The sequence below is a fragment of the Erythrolamprus reginae genome, chromosome 2, assembly GCF_031021105.1.
Source record: "Erythrolamprus reginae isolate rEryReg1 chromosome 2, rEryReg1.hap1, whole genome shotgun sequence".
Taxonomy (NCBI): Eukaryota; Metazoa; Chordata; class Lepidosauria; order Squamata; family Dipsadidae; genus Erythrolamprus; species Erythrolamprus reginae.
The window spans coordinates 352,285,304-352,298,430 of record NC_091951.1 but is presented as its reverse complement, the minus strand read 5'-3'; the positions used below and the strand labels follow the sequence as shown (position 1 = coordinate 352,298,430).

At 40.3% G+C, this 13,127-nt stretch overlaps 1 protein-coding gene across 1 annotated transcript in view; it reads left to right on the top strand.

The window, feature by feature from the left end:
* The window catches only part of DNAI1 (dynein axonemal intermediate chain 1), a 132,749-nt gene that overhangs the window by 22,013 nt on the left and 97,609 nt on the right, over positions 1-13,127 (top strand). Inside the window, exons 8-9 of the mRNA XM_070743652.1 lie at positions 11,601-11,660; positions 12,206-12,340. Coding sequence (XP_070599753.1) covers positions 11,601-11,660; positions 12,206-12,340 — 195 coding nt within the window. The remainder of the gene's footprint in view (positions 1-11,600; positions 11,661-12,205; positions 12,341-13,127) is intronic.

Here is a 13,127-nt window from a genome sequence, read left to right as displayed (position 1 = left end):
CTACAAAATAATTTCTTGACTTTATGGTTTAATAAAATAACTTAAATTTGATATGACTATTTAGAAAATCCAAACTGCTAAAGGAAATTACTAGTGATGATTAGAATTTGTTTTTGATAGACTGTTAAAATCATAATGTTCTGGGCTTAAATCCTGAAAGCGGAAGAACACAGTCTTGCTGCCTTTTTTCCTTTCTTGTTGCTCTTTTTCACAACATGAAATAATTCAATAACTATGAAATAAATGGAATCTAGAAGAGACTGAAATCATTTTTTTTTTGGATTACCTACTATTGGATTAACCTATTTGGATTACTTGCTGAGCCTTTTTGGATTATCTGCTGACTCCTTTTGGATTATTTGCTGAGAATTTTTTTTAACATCTGCCCTGCTGCACGGAACTTAACTTGACTCCATCTTGGGATTTGTCTCTTTGTTCCTGCCTTGAACTTGGAAAATAAACTGACTTCATTTTGAATACAAGAAAGTTTTTGATTTGTCTTTCCCTTTGAACTTGGAATTGAAATTAAACACAACTTCATCCTCTGAGACTTGGATTTTCATCTTTACTCTCTAGCAAAACTACAGGACCTATAAGAAGAATATAAGTATATAATATTGACATTGTGTCTTTTGAATAACTATTTTTCTTTTCCTGACTTTCCTTTGACTTTCTTTTTTTTCCTATTCCTTGTGTATTGTTATTATTAAAAGAAGTTTAGCTTGAACTATATGCATTGTTAACAAGCCTTGGGTTCCTGCTCTATTCTAATTAGTTGAATTAAAACATTACCTCCTCTTTTTTTTTCTTTCCCCTTTGAACAATTCCTTTCACTTTTTTTAATAACTTTTATTTTTTTCCTCTCTCCCTTTCCTTCCCTCCTCTCAAATTTTTTCCTCCTATGCTTTTCTTTCTGTTTTCTATATATAGCTGATATTTTTTTTTCTTTATTTATTTCTTGCCTTCCCATCACATTACTTATTTTTAACTTTTACTTCTCTCTTATTCTCAAAAGTTAATACTTGTTTCTTTTTTCTGTGGCATTGAATATTTTAATTTTTAAAAAATAATAATACATTTTGAATTCTGTTATTAATTGAATTGGTACTGAATTGGTATAGTTATATTATAAGGGAATTTTTTTTAACAAAATACATTGAACAGATTTGGAATTTATAGTAATTCCTTTCTTTTTTACTACATATAAATTGAAACCAATCTAAATTTGAAATAGTGGATTCTAATTTGACAATGTCCAGTACCTCAACCCTTGTTAAAACAGCAAAAAAACAAACTACACCAACTACTCTCTCTCCACAAGTGTCACCGCATTCTTCCCCCTCGCACCAGGTGTTAACCATGTCTACCAAAGATAAAGACAAAGACAAAATAATGCAGTCTAACTTTGCAACTTTACATGAGACTCTAAATACTTTGAAGGACTTTATGTTTAAATCACAAGAAGACGCCACTCAAGAAAGAGAGGCCATAAAAGAGGATGCAACACAACAAAGAGAAGCTATAAAAGCCGACCTGGCAGAATTCAAAGTGGAGATGGCCCAATTGAAAGCTGACATGGGTGAGATGAAAGATCAGATAAAGCAGATTCAACAAACACTCCAAGAAAGTGATGAACGAGTCAAAAAAGTTGAAGAGCAATCTGACAAAAATGAGAAAAGAATGGACTACCTTGAAGGGAGAGCTGATGAAAGATACAGAAGATATGATGAATCAATCATCCAGCTGGAGATGCAACGAGCTTCGTACGGACTTCGATTTCAGAATATAAAAGAGGAAAAAGATGAAGATTTAAAAATGACTATGGCGGAAACTATTGGAGGTATACTCCAAGAGGATCCTACAGCTTTACTGAAAGAAATCGATGAAGTATACAGAATCTCGAATAGCTATATCCGTCGACACAACCTCCCAAGAGAGATACACATTAAGTTTACAAGAAAAGCGTTGCGAGATGAGATACTCCATTATTCAAGAAATTCCCAGCCTCAACATCAAGGAGTAGACATAAAGATACTAAAACAAGTTCCAAGAAGCGTCAGAGAAAGCAGAAGAGACTACCACTTTTTAACTAAAATTTTGATCAAAGAAAACATTACTTACCGTTGGCTTATTCCACAAGGACTTTCTCTGGCATGGCGTTCTACAAGATACAAACTGGAAAACGTAGAACAAGCTATGTACTTTTTTGAAAAGAGTGGCATCAGCCACTTTGATCACACAAGTAAGCAACAAGTGGTCCAACTACAACCAGCTCAACAGCAACCAGGGGAAAAATTACCAACTCAGCAAGAAGAAGATCTGGGGGCTACTGCTCAAGTAACAGAGCAGGACCAAGGTGCTAGAAGAGTTCAACCTCAGCGAGAAACCAAAAAACCCACTAAATGACAACAAATAAAGATTTAAAAATTTTTTCCGTAAATGTTAATGGACTTAATGAACCAAGGAAAAGGAAACAAATCTTTTCTAAAATTAGAAATCAAAATGTTCAGATTGCAATATTACAAGAAGTTCATATTAAAAAAAATAACCAAAAATTACTGTTGAATCCCAAAATTGGAAAAATGTACGCTGCATTAGCAGACAAAAAAAAAAGAGGTGTAGTGATGTATGTTAAGAATTCTATAAATTCCAAACAAATATATAAGGATAAAGAGGGTAGGATATTGATTGTACAAGTTGATATTGAACCTAGACCTCTAGTGGTTGTTTCTATCTATGCCCCCAATGAAGACCAAATGACATTTTATAAAAATTTACATCAAATAATAATAGATCTAGCTATTGACAATGTATTGATAATAGGTGACTTCAATGCTATTGCGAATAGACAATTAGACCATTCAGGAGGGGGAGGTAATAAAAAAAGGGAAAAAGGTAAAAAAACAAGAAGGAATTTGTTACCTAGTACTTTCCAAAAAATGAAAGCGGAATTATTACTAAGTGACATTTGGAGGGAAAGACACCCTCACAAAAGACAATATACCTTCTACTCCAACCCTCATAAAATTTGGACGAGAATTGACATGTTATGGGCACCAAAAATGGTTGCAGAACAAATAAGAGAGGTCGAGATAGACGCTAATACATGGGCTGATCACAACCCAATAGTGGTCTCTATGACGATGAATAATAAACAGAACAACTGGCGGATGAATAGATATATATTAAATGATAAGAAATATAAGGATTGGATTGAAAAGGAACTAAAAATATTTTTTGAAATTAATAAAACCTCAGACACTACCCCACAGAATTTATGGGACACAGTTAAAGCGTACATAAGAGGCTTAACAATATCTTATACAGCAAAATATAACAAGGAAAAGAAATCAGAGTATCTACAATTAATAAATGAATTAAAACAATTAGAATCCTTATCGCAGCAACACATTAAGAACAGAGATTTAAAGACAGAAACAAATGTAATTAAACATAAAATTAGAGTCATAGAACAAAACCAATTAACTGAAAAGATCAAAAGAGCAAAGCAACAATATTTTGAACACGCAAATAAACCTGGCAGATGGCTAGCATATAAACTTAGAAAACAGAGCCAATCAAAATTAATCCAAAAATTAGAAGATAAAGACGGCATAATAAAATATGATACAGAAGGTAAGGCAGACATTGTGTATAATTTTTATAAAGAGCTATATGCTAAAGATCATGTTACCGAAGATGAAGTTTTTAATTACTTAAAAGCTTCAAAATTACCACAAATAACAGAAGACCAACAGGCCACCATGGATGGACCAATAACAATGGAAGAACTCCTAACAACAATTAAAAAACAGAAAAGCAACAAGGCCACAGGCCCAGATGCCATACCCGCAGAATGGTACAAGATAGAAAATGAAACAATAAGAAACCACATGTTAGAAACCTTTAATTTATGCAGACTTGAGGGTAAAATCCCCAAATCTTGGTCAGAATCACTGACAACTTTAATACATAAACAGGGCACAGATCCAGAAAAAATTAAAAACTATAGGCCTATATCATTATTAAATGTAGACTATAAGATATTTATTGCCATTTATGCAGAGAGACTCAAAAGAGTTATAAATGGAATAATACACCAAGACCAAAATGGGTTTCTACCAGGGAGACAAATTAAAAATAATCTTAGAACAGTAATAAATACACTAGAGTATTATGAACAATATTCAGACAAGATGGCATCTTTAATGTTTCTAGATGCTCAAAAGGCCTTTGATAACGTTAATTGGATATTCATAAAAATGCAATTAAATAAAATGAGATTTGGCCCAAAATTTGTTAACCTAATAGATACTATATACTCAAAACAAACAACGAACATAATATTGAATAACAATCAATTACCAACACTTGATATAAATAAGGGAGTTCGTCAAGGCTGCCCTATATCACCATTGTTATTTATCATGACTCTTGAAACTTTATTAATCAAAATAAGAGCGGACCCTAAAATAAAAGGTTTAACTGTAGGAGACGAAACTTATAAAGTCCAGGCCTTTGCAGATGATCTAATGTTCATAATTGAAGAACCGACAACAACAGTTCCTACTTTACTGCAAGCTATTGAACAATATGGAAAGGTAGCAGGTTTAAAGATAAATAAAAGCAAAACACATTTTTTGACCAAAAATATGAATAAAACACAAGAAACTAAATTAGAAAGTATCTCTGGAATAAAGACTGTAAAAAAAGTAAAATACTTAGGAATAAATTTAACAGCGAAAACAATAACATTAAAAAATGATAATTATATAAAATTATTAGCAGAAATTTAAAAAGATTTAGCAATGTGGAATAATCTGAAAATATCTTTTTTAGGAAGAATTGCAACAATTAAGATGAATATTTTACCCAAGGTTTTATTTCTTTTCCAGGTAATACCAATAAATCCAGGGGGAATCTTTTTAAAAACTTTAACAAACCTAGTTAAAAAATTCATATGGCAAGGGAAAAAAGCAAGGATAAAAATGAATTGCTTAGAAGATATCAAAGAAAGAGGAGGATTCGGCCTTCCAAATTGGAAACTATACTATCAGGCTGCTGCATTAACATGGCTTAGAGAGTGGATAATCCTAGATAACAAAAGAATACTTAACTTAGAAGGACACGATTTAATGCTTGGATGGCACGCATTTATATGGTATGCTAAGGACAAAAACCATTCATATTTTAAAAGGCACACATTAAGGAAGTATCTACTAGAAGTCTGGAAAGACATAAAGAAAAACCACTTTTTAAATATCCCAGAATGGCTAGCTCCTCTAGAAGCAATAACGCATCCAAAGTCTATAAAGGATAAGAAAATAACTCATAGATATAAAGAATTACTAAATGATCAGATGAAGCTTAAATCTAGAATTGAACTACAAGAAGAAGGGATAATAATAGACTGGTGGCACTATGCCCAGATCCGATCTAGATACCAGAAGGATAAAACTCTTTACATTTTTAATAAAAGTAAGAATCCTTTAAGTAATTTAATTACCACCAATTCAATAAAAATGATAGGGAAAATATATAAACTTCTCATCGCTCATAAAAATATAGAGCTGACTTTAAAAGATACTATGATAAGATGGTGTAGAAATATTGGCAAGGAAATAGACATAGATACATGGGAGAAAGTGTGGATCAATAACTGGAAAATGACCAAATCAGTTTCATTAAAAGAAAATCAAATTAAAATGTTCTATAGATGGCACCTCCCACCAAATAGGATAGCAAAAATGTTTCCCAAAACATCCCCAGTATGCTGGAAATGTAAGAAGGATATAGGAACCTATTACCATCAATGGTGGACATGTGGTAAAGCTAAAATATATTGGAAGATGATTGAGAAAATACTAAAAGAAATAATAAAGCAAGATATAGATAATACCCCGGAATTTTACTTACTAGGTGTTACAAATCAGACCTACAAGAAAGAAATTCTTTATTTAATTATACACATATTAACCGCGGCTAGAATAATATATGCGCAAAATTGGAAAGGGGAGGAAATCCCCAAGGAAGAAGAGGTTATAGCCAAAATACTAGATTGCGCTGAAATGGACATGATGACAAGAAGATTAAACGATCAAGAAGATACTAAATTTTATGAAACATGGAACAATGTTTATAAATGGATAGATAAGAAAAAATAAGACATACATATTTATTTCTAGTTAATTTTCTGCATTTGTTTTTACCTAGGTGATAACAATATTAATACTAGTTCAAATGTATTTTTTGATGATTTTGACATAGTAGTGTATGCATAAGTATAAGTAACATATTAAGATTTTTGATGTATAATAGTTGAAATTAGCTTAAATGTTTGGTTTGATGGTTTGATGTTATTTTATCATAGTAATTAGGATTACATTAAAGGTATTTTTTGACGATTATGTTATATTAACCTTATCTAACATTTACATTGTTTTCAAGATTTGTAAAACTTTAACTCAAATTTACTAAATTTTTTAATAGTTAACATATATTCAATTATGTATTCTTTTTCTATATTTGAATGTATACTTTCAAAAGAAGCGGGGGAAATACACCCCCACTTTATGTTTATTGTTTGTATGTGTATCTGTTTGTTTTATGAAAATTAATAAAAAATTGTAAAAAAAAAGAAAAAAAAAAGAAAAAAAAAAGAATTGTGACCGGAAACTGATCGGCAACCAATGCAGACTGCAGAGTGTTGGTGTTACATGGACATATTTAGGGAAGCCCATGATTGCTCTCGCACCTGATGCTCGGGAGACAGGAGAGGAAGGGGCGCCGATCTCTGGGGGGGCAGAGGGTCGAAATATCCCTGTGTTGCTGGGGAGAGGCAGATATGGCGGGGGCCACAGAGTTAGCCGTTCCGTTGCTTAATAACGGTCCCTTGTTCTGGCTCTGTGAGCCCAATCTTGGGTACTGGTGGTGAGTGTAACTCTGGCCCTGGGCTCAGGTTGCTGCTGCTTAATGCCAGGTCGGTGGTAAATAAAGCTCTCCTCATCCGGGATCTGATCCTGGATGAGGAGGCCGACCTGGCATGTATTACTGAAACCTGGCTGGGCCCAGAGGGAGGTGTTCCTCTCTCTGAAATTTGCCCAGCCGGGTTTCAGATATGGCATCAACCTCGACCCCAGGGAAGGGGGGGAGGAGTGGCTATTATAGCCAGGGAGAGCCTTTGCCTGGGTGGACTCATTGCTCCGGAAATTGCGGGTTGCGAGTCTCTCTTGATGAAGTTGGACTTAGGGGTTCAGGTGGGCTTATTTCTCACGTACCTGCCTCCAAGCTGCGTGTCAAAAGCCCTGCCTGTGCTACTCGAGGAGGTAGCCGGGTTGGCGGTGGAGTTCCCCAGACTTATTGTCTTGGGGGACTTCAACCTGCCGTCACTCGGCGAAACCTCTGGGTTGGCACAGGAGTTCATGGCCACCATGACAGCCATGGACCTGACTCAAGTAGTACGGGGTCCGACTCATGAGGGGGGGCACGCACCTGACATGGTATTCCTTTCCGAGCAATTGAGCAATGGTCTGAGACTAAGGGGCTTAGAAGCAGTGCCTTTGTCATGGTCAGACCATTTTCTACTACGGCTTGACTTCCTGGCTCCAATCCTTCCCCGCAGGGAGGCGGAACCAATGAAGATGTTCCGCCCCAGACACCTGATGGACCCAGAGGGTTTTCAGACGGCGCTTGGGGTTATTCCAGAGGCACTCGTCCACAGTTTGGCGGAGTCTCTCGCGGAAGCCTGGAACAAGGCCGCAGCGGAGGCTCTTGACCGGATTGCGCCTTTGCGACCTCTCCGTGGTGCTAGACCCCGTAGAGCCCCATGGTTCAACGAGGAGCTCCGGGAGTTGAAACGCCAAAAGAGACGTCTAGAGAAGCGATGGAGGAAGAGTAGGTCTGAATCTGACCGAACACTTGTAAGAGCTTTTATTAAGACTTACAAAGTGGCGCTCAAGGCGGCAAGATGTGCGTACCATGCCGCCTTGATTGCATCAGCGGAATCCCGCCCGGCCGCTCTATTTAGGGTGACCCGCTCCCTTCTTAACCAGGGGGGAGTTGGGGAGCCCTTACAGAGTAGTGCCGAGGATTTTAACACGTTTTTCGCTGATAAAGTCGCTCGGATCCGAGCGGACCTCGACTCCAATTGTGAAACAGAGTCGACTGACAACGAGTCAGTTGAGGTGACTGGGGCACGTACTTGTCCACCTGTCTGGGAAGAGTTTGATCTGGTGACACCTGATGAAGTGGACAAGGCCATTGGAGCTGTGAGTTCCGCCACCTGTTTACTGGATCCGTGTCCCTCCTGGCTGGTTTCGGCCAGCAGGGAGGTGATGCGGAGCTGGGCCCAGGAGATTACCAACGCTTCCTTGGGGAGGGGAGTTTTTCCATCACTCTATAAAGAAGCGCTCATGCGCCCCCTCCTCAAGAAGCCCTCCCTGGACCCAGCTGTGCTTAACAACTATCGTCCAGTCTCCAACCTTCCCTTTATGGGGAAGGTTGTCGAGAAGGTGGTGGCGCTCCAGCGGTCCTTGGAAGAAGCCGATTATCTAGGTCCCCAGCAGTCGGGTTTCAGGCCCGGTTACAGCACGGAAACCGCTTTGGTTGCGTTGATGGATGATCTCTGGCGGGCCCGGGACAGGGGTTTATCCTCTGTCCTGGTGCTCCTTGACCTCTCAGCGGCTTTCGATACAATCGACCATGGTATCCTTCTGCACCGGCTGGAGGGGTTGGGGGTGGGAGGCACTGTTCTTCAGTGGTTCTCCTCCTACCTCTCTGGCCGGTCGCAGTCGGTGTTAGTGGGGGGTCAGAAGTCGACTCCTAGGTCTCTCCCTTGTGGGGTGCCTCAGCGGTCGGTCCTCTCCCCCCTGCTATTCAACATCTACATGAAACCGCTGGGCGAGATCATCCAAGGACATGGGGTGAGGTATCATCAATATGCGGATGATACCCAGCTTTACATCTCCACCCCATGCTCAGTCAACGAAGCGGTGGAAGTGATGTGCCGGTGCCTGGAGGCTGCTGGGGCCTGGATGGGTGTCAACAGACTCAAGCTCAACCCGGATAAGACGGAGTGGCTGTGGGTTTTGCCTCCCAAGGACAATCCCATCTGTCCGTCCATTACCCTGGGGGGGGGGAATTATTGACCCCCTCAGAGAGGGTCCGCAACTTGGGCGTCCTCCTCGATCCACAGCTCACATTAGAAAAACATATCTCAGCTGTGGCGAGGGGGGCGTTTGCCCAGGTTTGCCTGGTGCACCAGTTGCGGCCCTATCTGGACCGGGACTCATTGCTCACAGTCACTCATGCCCTCATCACCTCGAGGTTCGACTACTGTAATGCTCTCTACATGGGGCTACCTTTGAAAAGTGTTCGGAAACTTCAGATCGTGCAGAATGCAGCTGCGAGAGCAGTCATGGGCTTACCTAGGTATGCCCATGTTTCACCATCACTCCGCAGTCTGTATTGGCTGCCGGTCAGTTTCCGGTCACAATTCAAAGTGTTGGTTATGACCTTTAAAGCCATGGCATTGGACCAGAATATCTCTGAGACCGCCTCCTGCCGCACGAATCCCAGCGACCGATCAGGTCCCACAGAGTGGGCCTTCTCCGGGTCCCGTCAACTAAACAATGTCGGTTGGCGGGCCCCAGGGGAAGAGCCTTCTCTGTGGCGGCACCGGCCCTCTGGAACCAACTCCCCCCGGAGATTAGAACTGCCCCTACTCTTCCTGCCTTCCGTAAACTCCTTAAAACCCACCTTTGCCATCAGGCATGGGGGAACTGAAATATCTTCCCCTGGGCATGTTTAATTTATATATGGTATGCTTGTGTGTATGTCTGTTAGTATATGGGGTCTTTTAAATCTTTTAATTTTAAATTTGTTAGATTATTTATGATTTGTTTCCACGTGTTGTGAGCCGCCCCGAGTCTTCGGAGAGGGGCGGCATACAAATCTAAGTAATAAATAAATAATAAAATAAATTCTGCACGATCTGGAGTTTCCGAACCCTTTTCAAAGGTAGCCCCATGTAGAGAGCGTTACAGTAGTCGAGCCTCGAAGTGATGAGGGCATGAGTGACTGTGAGCAGTGAGTCCCGGTCCAGATAGGGCCGCAACTGGTGCACCAGGCGAACCTGGGCAAGTTTCCAGTCCCCTTATCATCCTGGTTGCTCTCCTCTGCACTTTCTCTAGAGCAGTGGTTCTCAACCTTTCTAATGCTGTGACCCCTTAATACAGTTCCTCATGCTGTGGTGACCCCCAACCACAAGTCTAGTGCCAATTCTCCCAACAGAGCTTGAAGCTGATTGGCAGGAAGGTCACTGTCAATGCCTGTCAATGCCTGATTGGCCGGATGGTAAAAATATGTCCCAAGGCTCCAGAATAGAAGTTTAGTTCTTAACACCAAGGACAATTTGTCTTGGGCAGACCCAGGAAAGTTTACTAAACAGCTGGATGCTTTCATCTTTCCCAAAATGCTTCTCTTCATCAACAGTGCTTCCTGGACCCTGGAAAATGGGTTTTTAACTGAGGGGCGGCATAGAAATCTAAATAATAAATAAATAAATAAAAAGACATTGCGGCCATCCCAGGCGGAATGAGATAACTCACCGTGGCCACAAGTCACCAAGGCCAACTCACCCCAAAACCACTGGTTGCATACGGAACAATTCAACCATTCAATTTAATTCAATAGATATATTAATGTTCGTCATTCCCATTTCATTTCATCCTTCCTTCAGTGATACTGTTCCACTGTGTCTTCAATATTAGTGTAACTATTTATTTATTTATTTATTTATTCATTCATTCATTCATTCATTCATTCATTCATTCATTCATTCAGTTAGTGATTGATTGATTGATTGATTGATCGATCGATTGATCGATTGATTGGATTTGTATGCCGCCCCTCTCCAGAGACTCGGGGCGGCTAACAGCAATAATAAAACAGCATACAATAATAATCCAATACTAAAAACAGTTAAAAACCCATTATTATAAAAACCAAACATACATACAGACATACCATGCATAAAATTGTAACAGCCTAGGGGGAATGAGTATCTCAATTCCCCCATGCCTGGCTGCAGAGGTGGGTTTTAAGCAGCTTACGAAAGGCAAGGAGGGTGGGGGCAATTCTAATCTCTGGGGGGAGTTGTTTCCAGAGGGCCAGGGCCGCCACAGAGAAGGCTCTTCCCCGGGTCCCGCCAAGCGACATTGTTTAGTCGACGGGACCCGGAGAAGACCCACTCTGTGGGACCTAACTGGTCGCTGGGATTTGTGCAGCAGAAGGCGGGCTCGGAGATATTCTGGTCCGATGCCATGAAGGGCTTTATAGGTCATAACCAACCCTTTGAATTGTGACCGGAAACTGATCGGCAACCAATGCAGACTGCAGAGTGTTGGTGTGACATGGGCATATCTGGGGAAGCCCATGACTGCTCTCGCATCTGCATTCTGCATGATCTCAAGTTTCCCCCCCACACGCAGGACATTTTTCCTATGGTGAGTTGTCATAGCGCCACCTCAGGAACCCAACAAAAGTAACTGTGCAGTGCTCAAATTCTGGGTTGACAATCTCGACAAACTTCTTTCTTTCAGGACAGGGCCTGCCAGATGGAGCCCCCACCCAGAGCAACTTTCTCGGACACCGCTAACCAGGTAACTGCCCCATTCTTCGTCGTGGGCCTGTCAGGGCACCTGTGCTTTCACTCCAGCTTCTGTCAACAGAAAATAGAAACATAGAAACATAAAAACATAGAAACATAGAAACATAGAAACATAGAAGATTGACGGCAGAAAAAGACCCCATGGTCCATCTAGTCTGCCCTTATATTATTTCCTGTATTTTATCTTAGGATGGATCTATGTTTATCCCAGGAATGTTTAAATTCAGTTGCTGTGGATTTACCGACCACGTCTGCCAGAAGTTTGTTCCAAGCATCTACTACTCTTTCAGTCAAATAATATTTTCTCACCTTGCTTCTGATCTTTCCCCCAGCTAACCTCATATTGTGCCCCCTTGTTCTTGTGTTCCCTTTCCTATTAAAAACACTTCCTTCCTGGACCTTATTTACCCCTTTCACGTATTTGAAGTCCACACATATTGCAGCTGCCAAATTGGGAAAGCCCTCGCCCAACTGAATCAAGAAAATAATCTTCCACTTCCGTGAATCTATGATGGACTCGCTTTTTCTTCCTCTTAGTGGACCATCTATGATGTTTATGTGGAAGAGCTGCAAAAACTGGAAAAGTCAAAGGAGAAAGAAAAACAGAAAGCCCCCGTCACCAAGAAAGAAGACAAGTTGATGGGAAGGAAATTAACCTCTCTGGAATCACAGGTGCTGTTGCCATTTTTCAGTGTTGTGTTGAGTGTGCTTTAATTTCAGCCTTCTCTGGAGGCCAACTCCTCTTCTCCACCTTTTATCAGCCAACTAACCTGTTTTCTTTTTTTGGTCACTCTGACTCCAGCTTATACTTTATATACGTAGTCCTCAGCTTACAACCACCTGTTTAGTGACAGTTCAAAGTTACAACAGCACTGAGAAAAGATGGATGGATGAATGTTAGATAACCACCTGTCTGAAGTGGTGTAGGGTTTCCTGCGTAGGCAGGGGGTTGGACTAGAAGACCTCCAGGGTCCCTTCCAACTCATTGGTTGTTGTTGTTATTGTTGTTGTTATCTATCTATCTATCTATCTATCTATCTATCTATCTATCTATCTATCTATCTATTATCTATCTATTATCTATCTGTCTCTGTCTGTCTGTCTGTCTGTCTGTCTGTCTGTCTGTCTGTCTCTCTCTCTCTCTCTCTCTCTCTATCTATCTATCTATCTATTCCTCTCCCCATCCATACATCTAGATGATTAGGGGACTGGAGGCTAAAACATATAAAGAACGGTTGCAGGAACTGGGCATGGCATTTAATTAAAAGAAGGACCAGGGGAGACATGATAGCATCTGTCAATCTGTCTGTCTGTCCCCCTTTCCTTCCATCCATCCATCCATCCATCTCCCCTCCCCCTCCCATACATTTTTCCATCCATCCATCCACCGATCCATCCATGAATAGAATAGAATATGGAAAGAATAGAATAAAATAGAACAGAATAGAACAGAACAGAA